This window comes from Crocodylus siamensis, chromosome 8 (genome assembly GCF_052110815.1).
Source record: "Crocodylus siamensis isolate JL-2025a chromosome 8, ASM5211081v1, whole genome shotgun sequence".
Taxonomy (NCBI): Eukaryota; Metazoa; Chordata; order Crocodylia; family Crocodylidae; genus Crocodylus; species Crocodylus siamensis.
Window position 1 is genome coordinate 52,373,203 of NC_143402.1, and position 25,169 is coordinate 52,398,371.

Consider the following 25,169-nt stretch of genomic DNA (forward strand, 5'->3'; position numbering starts at 1 on the left):
CCCTCCCCTCCCCTCAGGCCCCGCCTGCCCTCTGCTAGGCCTTCTGCAGACCTGCTTCCCCCCTCTCATCTCCAGGCTCGCCCTCTCTCCCCCTCTCAGGCTCGCCCCCCTTCTGTTCCAGGCTCGCCCCCCTCCCCCTTCAAGTTCGCTCCTCTCCCCTCCCTCAGGCTCCTTCCCCCCCCACAGCTTGCTCCTCCCCTTCAGGCTCTCTTCCCCCTCCCCCACTCCCTCTAGGCTCGCCTCCCCCCCAGCTCGCTCCTCCCCCCCCAGGTTCGCCCGCGCTCGCCTCGTGCAGCCGCCGCAGCGCCTCCTCCCTCCCCCGCCCCCTAAGCTAGAGGCTCGCGCGAGCTCCGGAGGCTCGCGGGGCCGGGGCTCGCCATGCGGCGGCACTGAGCCGGGCTGGGGGGCGCGGGGGCCCCGAGGGGCCGGGCCGGGCCAGGCCGGCGGCAGCACCAGCCTCAGCGGCGCTCGGTGTCCATGGAGGCCGGGACCGGGGCCGGGGCCGGGGCCGGGGACAGTCCGAGCCGGGCCGTGGGCTACTTGCTGGAGCTGAACCGCATCATCGAGACGCAGCAGCGGCTGCTGGACTCGCAGCGGCGCCGCATCGAGGAGCTGGAAGCGGCGCTAGAGCGCCTGGGCCGGGAGAACCGCGAGCTGCGGGGCCGTGATGGCCGGGATCGGGGCCCTCCTGGCCGGGAGAGGGCCCGAGGGGACCCCTACGAGGGGCAGGAGGGGCGGGAGAGCCAGTTCCAGCCTCTGGAGAACCAGTTCCCAGCTCGAGAATCCCAGTATCCGACTCAGGAGAACCAGTTTCCAGCTCGAGATTCCCAGTTCCAGGCACTGGAGACCCAGTATCAGCTTCATGAGACCCAGTTTCCAGCCCGTGATTCCCAGTATCCGGCTCATGAGAACCAGTTCACCACCTGCGATTCCCAGTATCCAGCGCATGAGAACCAATTCCAGCCTCTGGAGAACCAGTTTCCATCTCGAGATTCGCAATATCCAGCTCATGAGAACCAGTTTGCCACCCGTGATACCCAATATCCAAGCCCAGAAAACCAGTATCAGGCACTGGACAGCCAGTTTCCAGCCCGTGATTCCCAGTACCGGGCTCATGAGAACCAGTTCCCTGCCCGGGAAAACCAGTTCCAGGCTCTGGAAAACCAGTTTCCGGCCCGCGATTCCCAGCATCCTGGCCGGGATTCACAGTATCCGAGCCCTGAGAACCAATATCCGAGCCGGGATTCACAGTACCAGGCACTGGAGAACCAGTTCCCGGCCCGGGATTCCCAGTATCCTGGCCGGGAGAGCCAGTTTCAGACCCGTGACTCCCAGTTCCCTGCCCAAGACAACCAGTACTCCACCCCGGAGGGCCAGTATCCAAGCCGCGACTCCCAGTACCAGGCCCAGGAGAACCAATATCCTGGCCGGGATTCTCAGTACCAGCCCAGAGACAACCAGTACCAGACCCGGGAAAACCAGTTCCCAGCCCAGGACAACCAGTATCACAGCCGGGATTCCCAGTACCAGCCTAGAGAGAACCAGTTTGCTGCTCGGGATTCTCAGTTCCCAGCCCAGGATGACCAGTATCCTGGCCGGGATTCCCAGTATCCAGGTCGGGACGGGCCCTATCCGGGTCGTATGGACCAGAGTGCCCAGTATGCGGCCCGGGATTCCCAGTATGGGGCCCGGGATGCCCAGTTCCAGCCTCCACTGGAGCGGGATGGAGTCTTCCCGCCCCCGGACGGGCACTATGGAGGCCGTATGGACCGGGACACCCCCTACGGGGGCCGTGAGGGGCTGTATGCCAAGCGTCGGGGCCACGATAGAGGACAGCTGAGCCGGGGCGCATCACGGAGCTCCAGCCCTGGGGCCAGCGGGGGGGCACCCCCTACTGTTGACAGCCCCAGCCCTGGCGCCACCCTTCAGAGGAAGTAAGCAGTACCTAGCACCTGTCGCGGGCACCTTGGATCCCTTCCTTACCCTGTGGGTCCTGGGTTGGGGGTGGGGGTGGTATTTGAGGGGAAGGGGATGGTACCCTCATTGCTCTAGAGACCTGGTGGGCTGGGTTCTAAATCATCTTGAGTTCAAGATCCCTCAGGGTTTTGGTGGGTTGAGATGTAGGTTTCAGTTTTGGGGCTTTATGACTCCTGCTTTAGTTGTGGAGCCTCCTTCCACACTGCTCTAGTCCCCCTCTCCCAGATTCTGGTGGCCTGGGTTCTAGATTCCCCTCAAATTCTAGGCCCCTCAAGGCTTTGATTTGTTGAGATCTAGGTCTTGGAGTCTTTGGGGCTTTAGGAGCCCCCCCTGTAGTTGTGGTGTCCCCTCCCTCCAGTGCTCTAGATCCCTCTAAATTCTGGAGGGGTCAGCTCTAGATTTCCCTTGGTTCTAGATCTCTTAAGGTTTTCAAGGGTTGTGAGCTAGGTCTCTGTGTCCTTGGAACCAGCTCTGGAGATACTTTTCCCATTGTTTGAGACCCCTCTAGATTTGGGTGGACCAGTGTCTAGATGCTCTTGGGTTCTAGACCCACCCCATGTTCTAGACCCCTTCAAGTTCTGGTGGACCAAGACTGGTATCCTAAGGCTGTAGACCGTCTTCTTTGCAGTAATCAAGTCCCTCCTCTTTACCCTAGACTTTCTACCTAAGTCTAGAGAGCTAAGTTGTAGATCTGCCTGGATGCTAGATACCCCACTTCTAGGCCAAGATCTAGGACCCCAGGTTCTGGATCCCTCCCCCTTGCTCCAATTCTGGCCTTCACCCCCAAAATCTAGACCCTTCTGGGTTCTGAAGGGCTAAGTTATAGCTTCCCTATGTTCTAGGACACCTCTCACCATGTTCTAAGTCTTAGGACAGTGGTTCTAGACTCAGAGGATTCTGGTGCCTCTGTGCTCTAGACACCCCCCCCCCCCCCGAGTTGTGGTGTAGGATTTCTGGAGTGGTTCTAGGTGGTTCTGGAACCTAGGGGGTGGGAGCAAGGGGGGGGGGGTTCTAGAGGGTGCCTGATGGAGCCTGAAAGTTTCTAGGTACAACTCCATGGAGCCCAGCCTGACTCTCTCAGGAGATCTAGACTCTGGATTAGGTCCACATCTAGAACCAATAGGGTGTGAATGGGGGTTCTAGAGCTGGCTTGGGAGTAGCTGAATAACCCCACGGGCTCTGGAGCCTGGATTCTAGATCAGCGTCTCTGTGCTACCTAGCTAGAATTGGGAAGTGGATTCTAGAACACTGCACTCAGCATGTGACCAAAACCAGGTGGGTTCTAGAGCTCAGCTTTGACCCTACCAGCCTTTCCTGGGACTGGGTGGCTGGTAGGGCCAAAGCTTCCGTCTAGAACTGGGAGAAAGGGGTTCTAGAGCACCCTATCTTGCCCACTAGGTCCAATTTAGAAGCAGCCTGGTTCCAGAGCTCCCCAACCCCCTCTCTTCCCTTTTATGTCCGCCTAGGGATGATGTGTCAGGCACAGCAGATCTGAGCCTGTTTTCTTTGGAAGGGGAGTGGGGCTGGAGGGTGAGGGGTGGGGGAGGGGCTGGGAGCCTGGATGCTTGAGTTCTCTAGGAGGGGTCCTAGGAGGGGTTTTGGGGGGGTGCATTGGGGGTTGAAGGTCTCTGGGGGTGGATCCAGGGATCTTGGAGGGGCAGAGATCCACTGGAATCTGGGCGGGGGGAAGAAGGAGGTGCACATATCTCACTTCTCACGGCTACCCACTCTTCTTGGGTGAGTGGTAGGTGTGAGGCCGGCATGAAACCCAGGTGTACAGGCTCCTAGTCACTCACTCCCCTCCTAGGGAGCCCCGGTGTCTGTGCTCTCAACCCTTTCTCCACCCCCTCCTCCCTGCACTGACTCATGGCAGTCTAGTGTGACTTTGGCTAAGGGCTGAGCTCAGGAATGGGTCCAGACCGGGCTCTGCTTCTCCAACCCCACCCCTCCCTGCAAGTGAAGGGATAAACCTAGGTGTCTGGGCCACATCTGACCAGGTCTGAAAGGTCTTTTGGTCTCCCTAGAGCCCCTGGCCCCCAGCCCCTTCCTAAAGTACTCAGGCATTTGGGCTCCCGGCCCCCTTTGCTCTCCCCACTCCCCACCCCAGAGATCACAAGCATCCAGACTCCCAACCCCCACTCTCTGCTCTCACCCCCAGTCCCCTTCCCCTCCCAGAGAACCCAGAAGTATTGTTATGCACAGCCATTCCCATCCCCCCCATCCCACCTCCCCATGCCAGGCGAGGTGCCTGGGCTGGCTGGGAGCAGGTGGGGGAGCAGCAGGGGGGACATGGGCTGTGGCACCAGCCCATGGCTCCCACCTGAGTGACCATCTGCTTCTGCTCCCACCCGTCCCCTACCCAAACACTGGCTTGGATGCCTGGGTTTTCTGGGGGAAGGCTGGGGAGGGGGGGTGCAAGCAGGGGGGCTGAGAGCCTAGACACCTGGGTTCTAGTGCCCACTGGCCCTCAGTCTGTCCCTTCGCCCGGTTGTTGGATCAACCCCTGTCACCTTCCATCACCACTGCTGTTGTCTCAGAGAGGTAGGAGCCCGGACATTTAGATTCCCTACCCGTTCTGGGCATAGGAATGGCGGTTGGGGGGTGGGGTGTTGCTGGACACCTGGATCTCTTTCCTTGTTGGATTGCAAAGTTTACTAGTATAATCAATTCAAGACCCCCACCCCAACTCCCCTCCCAGAGAAGCTAGTTGTCCAAGCTCCTAGCCCTCCCTGCTCTCACCCCCAAGACTTCACTTCTTGCCCAGAGAACCCACATGCCTGGGGTCCCTCCAGGTAGCTGCCCCTCTTCCCTAGCCCCTAGGAATCATGAGAAGTGGCTGCAGCAGGAATGGGTAGAAACTCATTTCAACACCCACAGGCCTCCTCAGGGCTGAGGAGGCTGCAGGTCTGGAGTGAGGGTCACCATGGGGTGGGGCTACAGGTCAGAAGTGAGCGGCACCAGGGTGTGGGGGGTTTCTTTTCTCCAGGGTCTTCCCTCTCCCCACTGACCTCCACCCCAACTCTTTGCTTCCCCAGGTCCGACTGTGAGAGCTCCCGCACCGTCAGGTCAGTCTCGGGCCCCCAGCAGGCAGCACCCTGTCATGGGGGGGGCAGAGCACCTGGATGCCTGGGTTCTTTTCTGGAGGGATGGGGGTGCGGGTGGCAAGCATGGGACTTGTACAGTGATGGGCATGAGGAAGGCGGTGGGCCAGGAGCCTGGACCCCTGTGTTCTTTTGGAGGAGAGTAGGGCTAGGGGTGAGAGCAAGGGGTGTCTGGGAGACCAGATGTTTGGGTTCTCTGAGATGGAAGTACAGCTGGTGGGTTGGTGCAGCTGAGGGCCTGGGCTCTCTGGGCACTGAATGGGGGCCGGAGGCCTGGACATCTGGGTTTCCCACTCCCCCAACCCAGCAGCTGTTGCTAGGGGTGATGCGGTAGGCGGTTGCCAAGCAATGGAGGGGGGGGCGCTGACAGCTCGGGGGAGTGACAACACTATGCGGGGCTGCCAGGAAGCATTGTCATGGCAACACAAACACCCGTGTGGCGCAGCCTCCTGCCAGCTGTCAGCCGCGTGGGGTGCCCAGCACTGGAGTGAGATGGGATGGGGCGGTAACGAGGCCTAGTGATGAGGAGATGAAGCTAGCTCTGGGGTGGGGCAGCTGGGGAATGGCCGAGTGTAATGGTGTCCAAGAGATGGGCTGAGATGCAGCCAGCTCTGGGGTAAGGAGGCTGGAGAATGGCTGAGTATAACAGGCTGGGATGTGGCCAGCTCTGGGGTGGGACAGCTGGGAATGGCTGAGCATAATGGTGCCCAAGGAATGTGCTGAGGTGTAGCGAGTTCTGGGATGGATTCACTGGGGAACGGCTGAGTATAACAGGCCACAATGTGCCCAGTTCTGGGGTGGGGAGGCTGGGAACAACTGATTATAACGGTATTGGAGAAGATCTTCCCGGGCAGGACAGCATGCCTGGTTCTGGAGTTGTGGAGGGGGGCAGGTCTTGTGGGGAAGTTCCCGGTTCCCATGGTAACAGCAGGGGCCCCCTGGATGTGGCTTTGTTACTAATATTAGAGGCCCCCCTTGCCTAGCTAATTACAGGCTGGAGCCCTGTGAGTCACAGAGCAGCTGTTGAAGGTGAGGAGGGCAGAAAGATGGGCCTTGTGCACAGGAGACCCAGGCATCAACACCCCCCACCCACACACATGCAGAGAACCCAGACATCTAAACTCCTGCCTGCCCCAGTGTTAAACCCCTCCCCCCCACAACATTTCTCTCACACTCTTGCACATGCACATACATATGCTTAGAGAATCCAGGAATCTAAGTGCCCCCCACCCCCAAGCATGCCATGGCCTCCTCCCCCCAGTATCTCTCTTTCTCTTGCATATGCTCACGCAAACACACATAGGAGTGTGGGTGTCTGGACCCCTCCTGTCCATATCCAGCTACCCTGTCAACAGGAAGCAAAGTCAGCTGGGACACGGACTTCCCGTTCTGTATTGGGGAAGAGGGTTCCAAGGAAGAAGGGCAGGGGGCTAGGAGCCTGGACACCTGGGTTCTCTGGGCATGGAGTGGGGGTTGGGGGTCCCCATCTTGCAGGGGGGTGGGGGGAGGGCTTCCTATGGTGCCGCCGTCTTTCTGATCCTACCCAATTCCTACCAGATCCTGAAGGATCTCCCCTGGCTTCTCCTCTCCTGCCAGCTCTGCCCTGACTCCATCCGCCGCTGCCACCTCCTCACTGGATCCCCTGGGATCCCATCCCCATACTTGGCAAAGCACCCAGCAGATCCTCTGGGAAAACCCCTCATGCTGATTCCTGCACCCCTCACTACTGCCTTGTGCTGGATCCCATCCAATCCCAAGGGATCCACTCCCTCTTTGCTCTTTGCCTGCATCTCTCCTTTCCTTTACCAGATCCTCCTGGACCCTACTCTGCCCTTCCCAAGTGTCTCCCTCTCCCTCCGTGTATCCTGAGGGATTCTGCCAGATCCCCAGGGTTCTGCTGCCACACTGCCTTCTGCTACCCACCCCCTTGCCAGATCCCAGCAGATCTCAGGGTATCTGCTTCCTCTCTCTGCCCCTGGAAGCCTGCCAGATCCCTTTGGATCTCAGTGGATTCCACCTTCCCCTTCCCTACTGTCCATCCCTTTGTCTGCTCCTCTCTCCCTCCCACCCCCCGTGGCTCTATCCGTGGCTGTATGTCCCTCCCCAGTGCCCTCATGCGTGGCCCTCGTGCAAGCCCCTCCCCCCCGCGTGCCGTGCTGTCCTCTTGCTATCTTGACTTTGTGTTTTTTTCTTCTCTCCCTTCCCCCGTCTCTGTCGCTGGCCATCACCACCACTTGCCTGCCTGCCCTTCCTCGGATCTGTCTGTCATACCCCCTCCCGGCCATCCATGCCCACAATCCCCTACCCCCACTTCATCCCTGGTGTACACACTGGCCCCACACACCCCCAACAACCGCCCACCTGCCCATCTCTGTATCAATGTGTCCATCCATCCACCCTTATTTGAATCCATTCATCCAACCAATGAACCATCCATCTGTCTCTCCATCCACCCATCAACATGTCTGTCCATTCATCTGCCAACTAATCGCCCATCCATCAACTCTGTCGGTCTGTCTATCCCTTCATTCCTCCATTCGTTCTCCCCGTTTCTACATGTTCATTGGCCCCATGCACACCCTCCATCCATCCAACCAACCTTATGTATATGATTTCACTATATGTGTGTCCATCCAACCAATGAACCAATCTTGTGTGAACCTGCTCTATCCAATTCCTTATGCACCCCTCTGAAAATCTACCCACCCAATCAACTAACCAACCAATTAACTATCTATCTCTATTCATGGAATCCAACCAACCCCACACCCATCCATTCCTCCATCCATCCATCTGTGCCATTTATCTACCTACCCATCTATCTAATCAACAAATGATACATCCGCCTGTCTGCCTATCCATCCAACCAAACAAATAACCCACTGCTGCATCCCTTCCATCTTCTACACCTCCACTGCTTCTAACATACCCTTCATCCATCATCCCAACCTCACACACATCCATCCAATCAACTTATCAACTACAATCTTTTCATCCATCTCCATATTCATCTGCCCAACCAAACCTATCTCCATCCATCCACCCACCCATCCAATCAATAAACTGTCCATCCAACCAACCATTTACCCTTTCTTTCATCCATCCATTCTCTTTACTGACCCACTCATCCAACCACCTATCCAACCAACAAACTATCATCCACCACCCATCCAACAATCCATCCATCCATTTACTTTTCATCCATCCATCCATTCATCCACCTGCCCATTGTCTGTCTGTCTGTTTGTCCCTTCACCTGATCTCCTGGGTCCCTGCCCTTCTCCCCGTTCCCCCTCGCGCTGTCTCTCCACTCTAGGTGCTCGCCGGGTCCCACTCTCCACCAGTTCTGCTGCCCCGCCCCGGCACACCTCTGCTCCCGGCGCTCCTCCCCTGCCTGGCATCCCGAATGCAGGTAAGCCCTGGCCCCGCCCTGCCCCACCCACCTTGCCCAGATGCCTGGATCCTGCCCCAGCTTGGGGATGGGGAAGGGGCCCCTAGGTTACAGCAGGGTGGGGGGGCTGAGAGCCCATCTGGGTTCTCTTGAGAAGGAGTGGGGGCTGGTGGGTTAGAGCAGGGGAGGCTGTAACCCACAGATGCCTCAGTTCTCCAGGAGGAGAGAGTGAAGGTTGGTGGGTTAGAATAGGGCAAGGCTAGGAGCCTGAATGCCTGGGTTCCCTGGGAAGGGAGTGGGGGCCAGTGGTTTAGAGCTCAGATGGAGCCCAGATGCCTGTGTTTTCCCCCAGCCTTGGGGAGGCACTGGGGGAACTGAGCAGGGATGTGAGCCCTGGACACCTGAGTCTTCTCCCCACTCCAGAGTTGGAGGTAGGGGTCTGGTGGGTTAGAGCAGAGCCTAGCTCAGGGACAGGCAATTTATTTCAGGCAGAGGGCCACTTACTGAGTTTTGGCAAGCCATTGAGGGCTGCATGGCAGACAGCCAGGGGCCAATAAATATTAATTTCCTAAATTTTTTTAGGGGCCCCACGAGCCGGATAAAATGGCCTGGCGGGCTGCATCTGGCCCGCAGGCTGCATTTTGCCCACCCCTGACCTAGGTCCTGGGTCCCACCTGGATCCCACCTTCTCCTTGCCCCTCTCCTTCAGCACCTTTCACACTCATGCCCCCTTCTCCTTCCCACTGCTTGCTCCAGCCCCAGCTCCCCAGCTGGGTGTGTGGGGGAGGGGCCAGCGCTGTGCTAACCATCTGTCTGTCCCTGTCTCTGTCTGTCTGTCTGTCTGTCTGTCCCACACCCCCCTTCTCCTTCCTTTCCACTCTGGCTCCAGGGACGAGGCTGAGGACGAGCATCAGTTCTGCTGCCCGGCCTCTGAGGGCAGCAGCCCCTCCTCGCGCTGACCATCAGGGGGCACTGCCCAGCTCTGCCCTGCTCACGCCCCCACCACAGACACAAATCCCACCTCCCTCCTACAGAGAGGCCTGCTTTGACCCCCAGCCTGTGACCTCTGATCTCTGGTAGAGCGTGCATGGTGGTAGGGGGTTCTGATGACCTTTGAACCCTCCTCCCCCCCTCCACGTGACCAATGTCTTCCTATCACCTATGCTTGACCCCAGTGTTGCTGGCCAGGACCCATGCTGTTGCTGGGACCTTTTGCCCCACCCTCCTTTCAGATCTAACCTCCAGCTGGAGTTTGGGCACTAGTCCTCTGGGACCTTGGATCCCTTTGACCTCTTGCCATTGTTTGCACTTTTTTGCACTGTGACCTCACTGTGACTTTCACTCCTTGGTTTAACCTTATACGTTATCCATGCCCTCTCCCTGCCTCCTCTCGGAGCTCTTTAAACTGTAGCCTCCTGGCTGGTTTTGACGTTTGACTTTCTGCCTTTTGGGCCCCAGCCTGCACTCCCTTGTGTGACCTTTGACCCCTAGTGCCAACTTAAGACTTCTGTCCTCCTGCACTTTGACCTTTCATCTCCAGGGAGGGTTTTGCTGTGACCTCTCAACCTTTGACCCCCTCCAGCCACTGACCTATGGCTGACTTGTGACTTCTGACCTTCCCCCTCCTTGGGGGAAGGGGGGCAATGGTTCAGTCTGAACTTTACCCTCTGGTTGCCTTGGCTTTAGCCTTTGTCCTTTCCTGAAACTTGGCATGGACCTGTGACAGTTGACCTCTAGGCAGGAACCCTCAGCCTCTCTGGGACAGTGGTGACCTTCCCTTGTGATCCCTCCCCCTTCCTAAAATCTCAGTTTACACATCTTTTCTATGCAGAAACATAAGCCTTAAACCCAGTCCCCTGCTGCTCTGGTGTCACCCCTTGCTGCTCTGGCCCCAACTCCCAGTGGCAGGGCCCTGCCTGGGCATCTCTCCTGCAATCAAGAGACCCCAGAAGACAGATAGACACTGGTGGGGGAGGGGCATCCTGGCCCCATGCCTATGTGCCCCTTAGCTTCCCTCTCACTTCATGCTTCTTACATCAGAGGTCAATGTGCAAGGCCATAACTGTTTCCCCTCCTGCCCCCACAGAGGTGGGCATGGCTCTCAGGGTAGGGGAGCAGGGAGTGTGGCTGTGGAGGCTGAGGGTGGGGGTGCAGCTGGGCATGACTTGAACACAGGTGCAAAAGGAGCTTGTCTTGCATGGGGCTGTCAATGGAGAGGGAGAGAAGGTGCTGTACCAAAGAGGAGTGTGTGTGAAGGGGGGAGTTATTTTCTGTGTGTGACACAAAACACATGTGCAACACAAAGTGTCATGCCAGTAACATGGAATATTTGTGTAACATGGAGCAGCACATGCTCAACACGGAACACTCATGCGACATGGAGTAGCACGCTTCTGACACAGAACTCATACAACACAGAGCAGCATGTGTGTGACATGGAACATTTGTGCAACATGGAATAGCACATGTACAGTAGTGGCACGTATGCAAACCAGCAGTCATGCAATATGGAACACTGATGCAACATGGAGCATCACACGTGTGACATGGAGCAGCACACCTGCAATACAGCAGCATGTATGCAACACGGAGGACTTGTGCAACATGGAGTGATGCGTGCACACTGTGGAGCACATTGCACAACATGCAACAAAGCGCATGCAGCACAGCAATGGTACCTTGTGCCCCTGGCATGCAAATCAACTGCAGCTCACATAGATTCACTGCTGCGGGGGAGACCCCCCTCCAACAGGATGTACAACGTACTTGTGATGCCGCAGGGGATAAGTGTGCCAAGCCCAGGGGCATTGTTCATGCTTGTGTGTGTTGCATCAATCTATCATGGTGTGGAGTGGCTTCCCAGGTGAGGCATGTGCAGTGACCCTGTGCGAGATGCATGCAGTGGCCCCGTGCAACAGGCATGTCCCATCGTTTTGTGTTCTAGGGGAGTCATTGAAGGTGTGTGTGGGGGGTGGGGCAGCTGCTTAGTGTCTCTCCCATGTGTGAGAATCCCCTCATACAAATCTGTACGAAAGGAGTGTCTCTTGCCACCCTCCCCTCCCTGGGTAAATGCATTGCTTCTGCCAGCCACAGGGAATAAAAGGATCCTTAGACCTCTCACTGGCTCCAGGCCTGATTTCCAAAACCCCTTCCTTTCCTCCTCTCTTCCCCCCCCCGCAGCATCGTCTATTCCCTTGTGGCTCCACCCCAGACCCAGGCGCATCTCTGCTTTCCCTCTATGGCAGTGGTTCTCAACCTGTGGCCCAATCAGCATACTGCTGCAGCCCATGTGGCATTTTACTTTTTTTAAAAACAGACATTTGAGAATGTAGAAATAAGACGCATTACAGAATACTGATTTATATTGCATTACTGTCAGATAACAGATACAAAACATTTTTTAAATGGATATGCAGGAAGTAAGTTGTGTGGATGTGGCCAACATAACACATTGACAGCTGCTAATGTGGCCCACTATGGCAAATAGGTTAAGAACCGCTAATATGTAGTGTTATACTTGGGCATTCCCCAGTGGCTCCACCCCAGTGGCTCCACCCCAGACCTGGGCACATTTCAGCCTTCCCTGAATGGTGTTATACTCAGCCATTCCCTTGCAGCCCTACCCCAGAGCTGGATGTATTTCAGGCCTTCTGGCTGTGGTGTTATACTCAGCCCTTCCCCAGCGGCTCCACCCAGGAGCTAGGCACATCTCGAGGCCTTCTGTGGTGATATACTCAGGCCTTCCTAACTGTTTCGCTCTAGAGCTGGGCATATCTTGGTCCCCTCTATGGTATTATACTCAGCTGTTCCCCAGTTGTTTCACCCCAGAGCTAGGTGCATCTTGGACCTTCCCACATGCACTTATATTTAGCTGTTTCCTGGTGGCTCTTCCCCAGAGCTGGGTTCATCAGGTCCTTCCTTGGGGCAGAAGGTGCCAGCATAGGCTTCATCACAAAGTTGGCAGCACTTCTAGAGGTCTAGGCCCAGCTATTAACCTCACCTGAGAGCCTGGATGCCTGGGTTCTCTGGGAGGGGAGTGCAGCAACTCAGCCCTCCCTGGGCACTGATTCCAGCTGATCTCAGCTGTTCCACACTAGACCTGGGTGCATCCTAGCCTCAGAGTTCATACTGTGTGGGTGGGAGGGGGGATTCCCAAGAGAAGTGAGAGCTAGTTCAGGATGGAGCCAGGCACAAGACAATAAAAGTGCAGTAGACTAATTCTGGATTCTGGAAATTAGTCTATGGCACATTAGTGTCATGTAAAAGATGGGCGCTGGCACTATTGCACAGTAGCACCAGTTATGGTGTATGAAGTTGGTACCTGTTATTACAGGTACTAAACTAGGTACCAAACTTAATGCACCATAATTACGGTGCATTAATGCATGTGTAGATGTGCCCACTGGGAGGAACTGGGAGAGAGACACTGAATGGGACATTGGGTTGGAGAGGTGGCTGGGAGAACTGGGCTGAACTGGTGGGGGCTGATAATGAGAGCACTGGACTGAACTGGAGTGGGCAGGGGGCTGGTACTGGACTGAACTGGGTCAGGTGTGGGCTGATAGTGTGGGTACTGGGCTGGCTGGACTGAGTCTGTATATGGGAGGGGGCTCTGGTCTTGGGGAGGAGGGGAGTTGCAAAGGATTGTGGGAAATGTCTCTGTGCAAAGGATTGTGGGAAGGTGGGGCGCAAAGGATTCTGGGAGGCAATAGGAATCAGACCAAAGAGAGTAGGGCCACGTTCTGAGCCCCCCTGCTCCCTCCCTAGAACCCAGGCATCTGGGACACACCATGGCTGTAAGCAGAGGTGTAGGCTTCCTGGGTTGGGGGAGGCTGGGAGCCTGGGCACCTGGGTTCTTTGGGAGGGGAGTAGGGGCTGGAGGTGAGAGCAGGGGTGGCTGGGAGCTGCTACTCCTGGGTTCTTGCCAGGAAGCGGCCATTCTGGAGGCATTGCCATGGTGGCACAGGAGCATAAGCAACACAGAGGTTCCACTTGGCTGTATTATTTTGGGGTGCACAGGGCCGGGGGGAAGAACCCAGACATCTGGGTTCCTGACCCTCCTCAGCTCTGACTCCCCTCTCCAGCCCACATTCTAATAACTCAGGTGTCTGGGCCTCCCTTACCAGCCAAATGGGGTGGGGGGATCATTTATAATTCCCTCCCTACTTCTTATAATGCCATGGGGACCTATCCATCCTCCCAGCCCTGTGGCAACCCTACATCTCCCCCCATCTCCATGACAACCAGCTCCCTGATGGTCCATGAGGGGACCCCAGTGATTGGGTTGGGGGCAGCCTGGCCTACCTGCATAGTAGGGCAAATGCATGTACATGCATGTGTGAGAGAGCACATGCAACCCCCCCCCCACCCAATTGTCTCTTGAACCGTGTGCATTGCATGTGGGCGCTCACACACCCATGTGCAGCTGTGTGTCCATGTGTTGCTGCAGGGGCACCATAGCGGGTGCGTGAGCAGGGCACCACCAGTGTGAGTGTGTATGTAACTCAGACAGCTGTGTTCCCTATATAGGTAAGACCCAGATGCCTGGGTTGTGTGTGTGTGTGTGTGTGCACGTTTGTGTGCATGTAAAAGACCCGGATGTGGGGGGGAGGCAGGGAAGAGAGAGAGAGAGATCCAGACACCTGGGTTCTGTCTGTGTGTGAGAGCAGGATAACTGGGTTCCCTGTGAGTGTGTTTTGTGCTAGGCCCCCATGTTGCTTGCAGGGGGCCTCTATGGACAAATGCGCATCTGACACAAAGCCCCCAATCCGCCCTCCCCTCCCCTCCTCTCCCCTCGAACCCAGGCATCCGAGCCCTCTGCACTCCTCCCCTCCACCCCCCAGCTCTCTATCCAGCCCCCTCCCCTCCCGCAGCCAGGAGAGAACCCAGACGTCTGGGGCCCGGCCTAGGGAGGGGTTTCAGCAGCTGTGGCTCCTCCCTCGACTCTGGTGGCAGCCGCCGCGGCAGCTTGGGGCCGAGCCCCAGCTCAGATCCCTGGGACAACCCTGGGACTACTGCTGGGCCAGGGATGTGGTGCCTTCACTGCACATCTGACCGGCGCCAGGGCCAGCTCCGCTCCAAGCTGCTGCACTGGTGAGTGTGAAACCCAGGCATCCGAGCCCACCAGCCCTGGGAACCTAGGCATCTGGGCGACATCTCTCCCTCAGGATCACAGGCATCCAAGCGTCCCCATGCCCTGGGAACCCAGGCAGCCGAGTCCTTCTTCCCCCAGTCTGGGAACCCAGGTGTCTAGGTGACTGCTCCCCCTTGGGAACCCAGATATCTGAGCCCACAGCACCCCAGACATCCAGGCATCCTTATGCCTGGAAACTCAGACATCTCAGCTTTGCACCCTATGAACCTGGGCATCTGAGACCTCTCCCCCCAGCCCCGGGAACTCAGGCATCCATGCAGCCTGTCCTCTTAGGGAACTCAGGTGACCCCTCTCTCTCAGACCCAGCAGCCAAGCCCCCTCCCACCACGCCTCTGGAACCCAGGTGTCCAAGTCCCCTACCCCCAGCCTTGAGAACCCAGGTGTCTGGGTGATCCCTTCTCCTAGGGAATCCAGGCATCCAGGCACCCCCATGCCCAGGGAACCCAGACATTTGGGCTCCCAATCCCCCACAGGGAACCCAGTGCTCCCCACTCCAGTGTCCAAGAGACCCTCAACCACCTCCCTGAACCCAGGTGTCCAGGTTCTGAGCTACTCTGCCAGGAAGCCCTAAACACTCCGCACCCCCCAACCCCATCCCCCTGCTCCTGCTGGGTCCCACCCTCCAGTAGTCCCTCCCCCTCTTCTGTGAAGACCCCTGGGACCCCCTCAACCTTCTCTGTGGGGCAGATGGGAGACAGCCCAGGCATCTGGGCTCCCAGCCCCCTGCTCTAACCCCCCTCAACCCGTGTGTGTGTGTCCTGGATGCCTGGGTTTTGTGTATGTGTGTTTCTCAGATGCCTAGGTTCTCTGTGTGAGTGTGTGTCTCAAATGCCTGGTTTCCCTGTATGTGTTGTGGATGCTTGGGTTCTATGTGTGTATGTGCATGTGTGCCCATGTCCTGGAAGCCTGGGTCTTATGTGCATGTGATGGTGATGCAGTTCTCATAACAGGGCACAAGGTCAGTACTGGTTTGGGGACTCCTAGCTTTTAGATCAGGGCCACATGGGTTCTAGAGCAGAACATACCACCATTCCTTGGGGGTAAGGCATCCATGTTTTAGATCAGGCAAGCCTGTGTTTTGGGAGGTGTGGGGTCCATGGCAGTTGTAGATTGGTTGCATGGTGACGGGAGGGGTGGGGTTGGTCTGGGTTCTAACTCCAGAGCCCAGATGAGGTTCTAGGTGCTGGGAGGAGGAGTGAGGAGCATTGGGGGTCATGGGACTAGATCAGGTGGGCCTGAGACCTGGGTTCTCGATTCAGATTTTAGGCACTGTTGATGCCTTTGTTCTCTCTTTGGTGGGTTGTGGGAGCCAGGAGGTGTCAAGCAGGGTATGTGAATGCCACAGGTCTAGGTTAGCACAGTCTGGATCCTGGTTCTAGATCAGGTTCTAGGTGCCTCTCATCAACTGACACCCCTACTTTTCACAGAGTGTAGGGGAAGGTAGTGGGCTGCAATGGGCAGGGCACAGATGCCACAGTGGGTCTGGATGTGGGTTCTCTATCGTGGTTCTAGCTGCCTCACCACAATAGATGCCCCCACTCTGGAGTGTGGAGTGGAGCCAGTGGGTGGTGACAAGCAGGAGGTGAATGCCCTGGCTCTGAACCTGGGGTCTTGATCCAGATTCTAGGCACTTCCCCCCAACTTACACCCCTGCTCTCTCCACATCATTGAGGGGGCTCAGAGGTCACATATACCTAGCATGGTATGTGTGAATGCCAGAGCTCTAGATCACCAGGTCTAGACCCAGGTTCTAAATCTGTGTTGTAGGTGCCTCTCCTCAGCTGATGCCTCCACCCCCTTTCCAGCATGGAGGGGGAGCCAGCAGGCAGCGAGGGAGCTAGGGACCTGGGGTGGGGGAGGTTTGAATACTACAGTTCTAGATAAGCAGTTCTGGATTCTAGATGGATAGGTTTCTAGATCCAGGTTCTAAGCACCTGTCCCCTGCTGATGCCCCTGCTCTCATCACAGTGTGGAGGTGGATCTGGTATGTGGTAATGGGGCAGGTGGCTTGAATTCTATGGCTCATGATCACTGTGACTGGGCTCTAGATCAGGTTCTAAATACAGATTCTAGGCGCCTCTCGCCAGCTGTTGCCCCATCTTTCTGCAGTGTGGAGGGGGAGCCGACAGGCAGCGAGGGAGGCGCCATGGGGGAGGGGGCCGGGGGGCCGGGGCCTTTCCACTGCAGCCCCGAAGGAGGCAAGGGCAGGGACTTGGGGCCCTCACCTGGCCCCGCCCCTGGCCCTGGCCCCGCCCCCGGCCCTGGTCTTCCCTGGGCCCAGCGTGCTCGGCTGCAGCCTGCCAGCCTGGCCCTGCGCAAGCAGCAGGAGGAGGACAGCAAACGCCCCAAGGCCCTGTCTGACAGCTATGAGCTCTCCACCGACCTGCAGGACAAGAAGGTGACCCCCGACCTCTGACCCTGGGAACCTCAGGAACCCTTGACCTCTGACCCTTGGGAGGCCTGGGAATCCCAGACTCCTGACCCCCAAGCCCTGGGAGCCTGGGAACTGCTGACCCCTTGGAGCCCCTGACCTACAACCCCCTTGGAGCCCTAAATCCTGGAGCCCTTACTCCCTAACCCTGGTAACCTCAGAGTCCTGACCTCTGACACCATTGGGATCCCAGAAACTCCTGACCCCTGAGAGCCCTAGGAATCTGACCCCCAAGACTTTGCAGACTAGGAACCTCTGACATCCAGAACCTGGGAGCTTCTGGAATCTCTGGCCCCTGATCCTTAAAATCTGGGAACCCCTGAGCCAATCCCTGGAGTCCTGGGAACACCTGACCCCTCACCTGTGACCCCTGCCTTTTGACCTCTGGGATCCTTGAGACCGTCCTGAATCCCTGACCTCTGATCCCAGGGATTCCCAACCCCTGACGTCCAACCTCTAGGACCCTTGGGACCCTGTAACTCCTGACCTCTGACCCTTAGAACTCAAGAATCCTTGACCTCTGCCTCCTTTTGTTCCTTAACCCATACTCCCGGCACCCTGTGCCCCCTGATCTCTGTTGCCTAACCCCCTTGAATCCTGGCTTCTGCCCACACCCCAGGACCTCCCAACCTTTGACCTTTGCCTCCCTGACTCCCTAACCTTGCTCATCTGATGCCTTCTGTTTCCTGACTTCTGTTCCTTGGGACCCCCTAAGCTTGACCCCTGCCCTTGGGTCACCTGAATCCTTGGATTCTGCACCCTCCCTGCCCTCTGTTTCCTGATGCCAGTGCCCTCTCCTCCCAACCTTTGTCCCCTTAGCCTTCTAACCCTGAAACCTAATGTTCTGTCCCTTCTGACCTTTTTCCCCTGACCTCTGCCTCCTGGGACCACCTAACCCTAATCCCTGGTGATCTGTACCCCCCGATCTCATAACTTCATCCCTGCACACACTGTGTCCCCTGACCTGTTCCCCCTGGGACCCCTTAATCCTGACTTCCAGTGTCCCCTCCTCTGACCTCTGCCCCTTCCCGGGGCAGGTGGAGATGCTGGAGCGCAAGTATGGTGGGTACTTCCGGAGCCGGCGGGCGGCTCGCACCATCCAGACTGCCTTCCGCCAGTACCTGATGACCAAGAACTTCCAGCGGCTGCGGGCTGAGAGCCGGGGCCGACGCCTGGCACTGTCCAACCTGCGCTTGCAGTTTTCCTTTGAGGAGTATGACCGTGGCCCACCTACTGGCCCCCCACCAGCCCCCTACTTTCAGGGCAAGCCAGCCTCCCTGGACGAAGGCACCATGGCTGGTGCCCGGCCCTTGCCCCTTGACCGGGGGCCACTGCCCTACGGGGGGGGGCCTGGGCCAGGGGGGGGCTTGCGGGGGGCCGCCTCGGCTGGAGACTTCTGCAGGGATGGCACTGAGATGAATGAGGCCTTCGCCAAGCAGGTAGGTGCTGAGGAGCCCCCCGGGACCTCCTGATAGCCTGGGACCCCCTTGGGAGCCCCCTGATATCCAGGAATTCCCCACCCCCTCAGACACCCCAGAGCTCACAGATCACCCCGGGACACTAACAGACCCAACCAAGCTCTCCAAATTCAGGAAGTCCCCCACAAGGGCCCCCTAAATCCAGAGAGCCCCCCCAGGCACCCCAGAACTCACAGAACCCTAAGGGACACCTCAAAATCCAGGCCCCTTAAAACTCATACCCCTGTTATAGAGTCATAGGTTGTTAGGGGCTGGAAGGGACTTTGTAGATCATCGAGTCCAGTCTGTCTGCACTAAGCAGGAAAAGACAACAGGGGTCAAGTGACCCCAGTGAGGTGACTGTCCAGTCTCCTTCTGAAGATTTCCAGGGGAGGTGAGTGCACCACTAGTGGGAGTGTATTCCACAGTCTGGACACCCTGACTGTGAAGGAGTTTTTCCTGGAATTAAGCCTGAAGGAGCCTTCCAGGTGTTTATATCCATTGCTCCTGGTCTTCCCCAGGGGTGCCCTGGTGAACAGCTGTTCACCAAGTTCTTGATGTACGACCCTGGGTAAGCCACTACTAAGTCCCCTCTCAGCCTTCTCTTATGTAGGCTTAAGAGGCCCAAGTCCCTCAGCCTCTCCTTGTATGGCTTGTCTTGCAAGTCCCTGATATAAAGGTGGCTCTTCTCTGGACCCTCTCAAGTTTTTCCATGTCCTTGTTGAAGTGCAGCGCCCAAGCCCTTCAAATCGAGTGCCCCCCCCAAGACACCCAAGAACTCACAGAACCCTGCAGTGATCCCCCAAAATCCAGGGACTCCTCCCCAGAAACCCCAAAACTCACAGGGCCTTCCCTAGAGCCTCTCAAATCCATGGAGCCCCCCAAAAAGCCCTGAGCTCACAGACCCCCCCAGGGATCCCCCAAAATCCAGGGATGAACCTGGACACTGATATCTAGGACCTTTCTTTGGCCCCACAAAACTCATAGACTCCCGCCTGAGCACCCCAGATGCCCCAAAATTTGTAGACTCCCTCAGGGATGCCCCAGAATTCAGGGATTCCCCATAGTGGCCCCTTAAATCCAGAGAGCCCCACCCCCAGAAAACCCAGAGCTCACAGATTCTCCTGGGACACCCCAAAATGCAGGGATCCTCCTAGACAACCTGAAATCCACAACCCTTCCTCAGCCTTCCTAAAACTCACAGGCCCCCTTGAGCCCCTCAAACCCAGGTATCCCCCCCAGACACCCCAAGTTCCAGGGTTCCCCCAGAACTCATCTCTTTCAGACCTCCAATGGACCCCAAAACTCCCCAGGCCCTCCAAATCTAGTGTTCCCCCAAAATCTAGCCCCACCCAGCTACCATATAGCTCACAGACACCACTGAAATCTTCCCAGATCCAGGGACCCCACCTGGTATCCCAGAGGTCAACCGTTAACCATGGGGCTTATGGCTCAGTGGCTCAAGGCAAGAGGGGGTGGGGCTTATGGCATGGTGCTTCTAGGGAGTAGGAGGTGGAGCGTTCCATTGGAGGTGGGGCTTTCCAGGCATGGGTGGGAGTTATGGCTAGTACTTCTAGGAGAAGGGGGTGGGCTAAGGACATTTTAGACTGTAGGGGGTTTTTGGTTCTACAGTACCAAGCTGAAGGCATTGGCACTCTCCAGAAAAAAGGGGCAGGGATTCCCCAAGAAGCCATGCCCAACCCTTCCCTGCTGTCTGCGCCTCCCCACAGGTGAAGGCTCTGGCTGAATCCATCGATGAGGCGCTGAACTGCCACCCTGAGCCTGGGGGCGGGGCTGGGGGTGGGGCCAGTGGCTCCCCCTGCCTGGAGAAGAGCGAGTCGCGAGAGCAGCAGGGCGACAGCGCAGCTACCTCCTTCTCTGATGTCACCCTCTACCTGGATGAGGGGCTGCCAGGCTCCTCCCTCAGCCTCGAGCGGCCCCCCAGTGCCAGCGAGGCCCCTCCTCCAGCTGCTGCTGAAGCCCCGCCTTCAGGCTCCCAAGCCCCTCTCCCTCCACAATACTGGGAGGGTGGGGCTGGCCCACGCCGTGGCCCTGCCCCCCCCTGCCTGGACTGCCGTGACTTCCGACTACGGGGAGCCCACCTGCCCTTGCTCACCATAGAGCCCCCCAGTGACGGTTCTGTGGACCTCAGCGACCGCTCCGATCGTGGCTCCCTACACCGCAGCCTGCTCTACGACCCTGAGGGAGCGGGGCAGGGCCAGGCTCCACCACCTGGCCCTGGAGGAGGAGGAGGGGTGGCTCCTGCTGGCCGCCACCCCCATCACCGCCAGCCAGGAGCTGCTGCTGCCCCTGCCCTGCAGCCACCCCCACCACCTTCAGTGCCCGTGCCAGTGGCACCACCCCCACCGCCTGGACGCCTGGGTCCTGAGCCCTCAGATGGGGACAATGACAGCCTGCCCAGCTCCAGCAACTCCAACGAGACCCTCAATTGCTCCACAGGCTCCTCCTCCCATGACATGCCCCTCCCACCCCCACCCCCTCAGCCTCCCCAGCCCCCGCCAGGTCCTGGGGGAGGGGGAGGGGTGGGGCCTGGCAGTGGAGGGGGTGGGGTTTGCAAGCAGACCTACCAGCGGGAGACACGGCACAGCTGGGACTCACCCGCTTTTAGCAATGACGTGGTTCAGCGCCGGCAGTACCGCATCGGCCTCAACCTCTTCAACAAGTGAGGCCCTGGGGGCAGGGGCAGGGGGTGGGGCTAAGGGGTGGGGTTTGATAGCAGGGGGATGAGTGATACACTAAGGAAGGGGTTAACTGAAGAGAGAATGGGGACCTAGGAGGGAGGGGAGCCTTGTGCTCTTCATGCCTGACCCACAGCCCATAGTGCCCCTCACTTCTAACCCACGGCCCACATCACATCACAGTGACCCTTACTCCTGACCTTCCATCTCCTCCCTACAGGAAGCCAGAGAAGGGGATCCAGTACCTGATTGAACGTGGGTTCCTATCGGACACACCTGTGGGTGTCGCCCATTTCATCCTGGAGCGCAAGGGTCTGAGCCGTCAGATGATTGGCGAGTTCCTTGGCAACCGCCAGAAGCAGTTCAACCGTGATGTCCTTGAGTATGGGCCACCCTTGGGGTGGGGGAGAGACCGCTGTGGGGGGGCAGTTGAGCTGGCGGGGTGGACATGTTTCAGGAACCTGCGTTCTGAGGAGGAGAACCACTTCTAGGCCAGCATTCCTCACATTCTTGATTAGTGGTTTGTGGTTCTAGAGTAGGGTCCTAGGACCAGCTGATCCTCAGAACAAGGTGAGATTGGGGGACTGCTGGGTCCATTAGTATATCTAGAACAGGCAGCTCTAGGCCAAATGGTTGACATACCTAGAACAGAGTAGGTTAGTAAGTCTAGAACAAAACATCCTGATGCATCTAGAATCAAGGGCTTGGCATTTACACCATTCTAGAAGGGACTACTTGATGTACCTAGAATGCAACAGGCATGGTTTATGCATTTGAATGTGACGGGCCTCATGATCCACCAATGAATGAACCAGTTCCTCTGTACTCTGTTTGGGTGGGCCCAGTTGGCCTATCTAACACAAAGGGCTTGAAGTTGGCAGCTGGTCTGTCAGGAGGCAAGAGGTGGGTGGTTTATCTATATAACAGGTTCATTAATATGTGTTGAAGTGTTCTGAATTAATGGATTGGCTTATTTTTGAAGACCTGTTGCTTTGTCAAGAACTGGACTGGTCTATTCAGAAAATTGAGATTGGTTGGCTCATCTAGAATGACTGAAAAAGTTGATGTATCTAGAATACCCATGTCAGTGGGCCTATCTGGAATGAATTGAGTGGTTGATGTATCTAAACAGGATACAGTGTTTGATTCATCTGGACAAGACAGACCCATTGATGCATGTAAAACAGGACGGGCTAGTTGGTACGTGGGGATTGGATGGACACCTATTGGTCTGTTTGGGAAGTATGAGTGTATGTAGGCTGAATGAGTCCATTGGTCTAGAATGAAAGACCTAGGTTTGTTGGTTGATATATCCGGGAGAAACAGACCAGTTGGTTTATTTAGAACCAATGGGCTGTCTGATTAATCTAGAACACATATGCCTGTTGATTTATGTGGAACCAACCAATCAAGCAGTCTGTCTGGAATGGTTTACATGGAAAACACAGGGATAGCCTGTCTAGACTGAATGGATCTGTTAATCATTTGGATGACCCAGAACAAGTGGGGTGCTGTGGCTGGGGCTCAGGGAAGGGTGACTAGATTTGGGGGAATCGAGAACACATCTAAATCCCTGAAGCACAGAGGTGAGCATGAATGAGCCAAGCTCTAGGTCATGGGTTCCAGAATGTTGTTCAGGACAAAAGGTCTTTCCTGAGGTGGTAAGATGCATCCTTAGCATATTCTAGATCAGAGGGTGAGGAATATAAGGCAGTATCCCTTGCAAGCACTGGACAGCCTAGAACTACTGCTGTGTGATCTAGAACAGCTGGCTGGACTAGAATGGAATCTGTGTAGTCTAGAACTGCTGGTGCATGTTCTAGAACCAGGAGGAGTCACTCCAGCCCCTACCTCCTGTCTCCTGCAGCTGTGTGGTGGATGAGATGGACTTCTCCAACATGGAGCTGGATGAGGCCCTTCGCAAGTTCCAGTCCCACATCCGTGTCCAGGGGGAGGCCCAGAAAGTTGAGCGACTCATCGAAGCCTTCAGGTGAGCCCTTGGGGTTCTAGATTCCTGAGGTTCTATAATCCGTCAGCTACCTCTTTGTGCTTTGAAATGTTTTTGGCCATGGGAAGCCATCACTACACACCTGTTTCTGGCCCTTCCTTTCTCCCCACCCCAGGCTTCAGAATCAGGGCAGTGTTCTAGAACATGGGCTCTATTTGCACTGGGGACAGCTCCTAGCTCCTTTCTCTCCAGGCACTATTCTGGACATGGGGCTCATGTCTATCAGTGTGGCAGAGCCTAGAACCTGGGATGGGAGTATCAGCTTTGGCCAAGAGATCCGCTGATACCACCCTCCCCAACCAACCCATGTGGTGTCTATGTTCTCTAACGTATATGCTCTACAGCATGGTGGTAACCTTGGCGTGGCCCCACCTTTTCCCCCAGATGATGTTCTAGATCATGCCCTTATCCAGGCAGTGCCCTACCATCTAGAACCAGGTACTGGGTGTACGTTTTTGAGTATGAGACTCAGACCTGTCGTGTCAAATCACACTCTTGCAGTTGTATCACTTAGAACCTGGGACACATGAATGACATTATGGAGCACAACTCTGACCACACTCTCCAGGTAGTGGCATGATCTAGAGCCTGAAGACTTGTTGAGCACAGGGTTTCCCTCACTGCACTCCCCCTCATTGGGTGACCTGCTGTAGAACCCAGCTGCTCTAGAATTCCATCACTATTTCCAGCAAATAAGGGTAGTTAATGGGCAGCAGTTGTAGACCCTGATGCCCCCTCCTACCCTCCAGCCAGCGCTACTGTGTCTGCAATGCTCCACTGGTGCGCCAGTTCCAGAACCCGGACACCATCTTCATCTTGGCTTTCGCTGTGATCCTGCTTAACACAGACATGTACAGCCCCAGCGTGAAGCCTGAGCGCAAGATGAAGCTGGAGGACTTCATCAAGAATCTCCGAGGTGAGAGAGCCCTGTGGGGGCCTTGAACCACCGTAGGAGAAGCTTAGACCTGCTGATGCCACCCTCCTCCATCCAACTCAAATGGCTGTGGGAACTGGTATCTAGAAGAACTGGATGTGATACAGTGGTGATTTAGAACCAGTGGCTACCCCCACATGGAGGTGATCTAGAACCTTGTAGACTACCCTCCAATTGACCCATAAAGTTTGGCCTGTCCCTGACACTGGGGGTCTTGCTGGAGAGGCCCATAAGGCCTGGTTCTAGAGGGCCACACACTCAACAATGTGGCAAGAAGGCCAGAGGCTGGGGTTTTCCACATTCTAGAACTTCCAAGATCTAAATCACAGTCTAGGTCTTTTTGTGGGCCCAGAAAGGCCTGTTCCTAGCTCTAGAACCTGAACACTTCAGTGATGGGTTCTAGACTGCCGGGTGTGATTGAGAATACAGCCAGACTAGCTCCAGAAACACCCCACTGTGGAGTGGAAATGGGAGGGAGGTCTGATCTAGAATATCAGCCTTGTGACCTAGAATGCAGGAGGGGAGATCTAGAACCAGGACAGGGGTGCAGGGCTGCAATGGCCATGCATCTGTCCATCCATCTGGCAGGGGTGGACAACGGGGAGGACATTCCACGGGAGTTACTGGTCGGCATCTACCAGCGCATCCAGAGTCGTGAGCTCCGGGCCAGTGATGACCATGTCTCCCAGGTCCAGGCCGTGGAGCGCATGATTGTGGGCAAGAAGCCGGTGAGGGGGCAGGCCTCTGGGTTATGGGGTGGTGGCTTCTGGACCAAGGGGGCAGGGTCTCTGGGTGAGGTGACAGGGTCTTTGGGCTAGGGGGTGTGGCCTCCAGGGTTAGGAGCTTCTGGGCTGGCAGTGGGTTAGGGTTAGGGTATGGGCAAGGAGCAGTGCTTATGGGCCAGGGGACAGACCTCTTCATTAGTGGACAGGGCCTCTGTGCTAGGGGTAGAGCCTATGGGGTAGGGGCAGAGCTTCTGGGCTAGTGGGTGTGGCTTCTGGGGAAAGGGGTAAGCCT

The 25,169-nt window shown here is 56.8% G+C and overlaps 1 protein-coding gene across 1 annotated transcript in view; it reads left to right on the forward strand.

The window, feature by feature from the left end:
- Positions 1 to 236: 236 nt before the first annotated feature.
- The window catches only part of IQSEC2 (IQ motif and Sec7 domain ArfGEF 2), a 32,049-nt gene continuing 7,116 nt past the window's right edge, over positions 237 to 25,169 (forward strand). The window contains 9 exon segments of the mRNA XM_090060700.1: positions 237 to 1,934; positions 5,013 to 5,042; positions 16,733 to 17,021; positions 18,092 to 18,493; positions 20,242 to 21,194; positions 21,431 to 21,592; positions 23,078 to 23,200; positions 23,968 to 24,134; positions 24,741 to 24,880. Coding sequence (XP_089916826.1) covers positions 478 to 1,934; positions 5,013 to 5,042; positions 16,733 to 17,021; positions 18,092 to 18,493; positions 20,242 to 21,194; positions 21,431 to 21,592; positions 23,078 to 23,200; positions 23,968 to 24,134; positions 24,741 to 24,880 — 3,723 coding nt within the window. The 5' untranslated portion in view covers positions 237 to 477.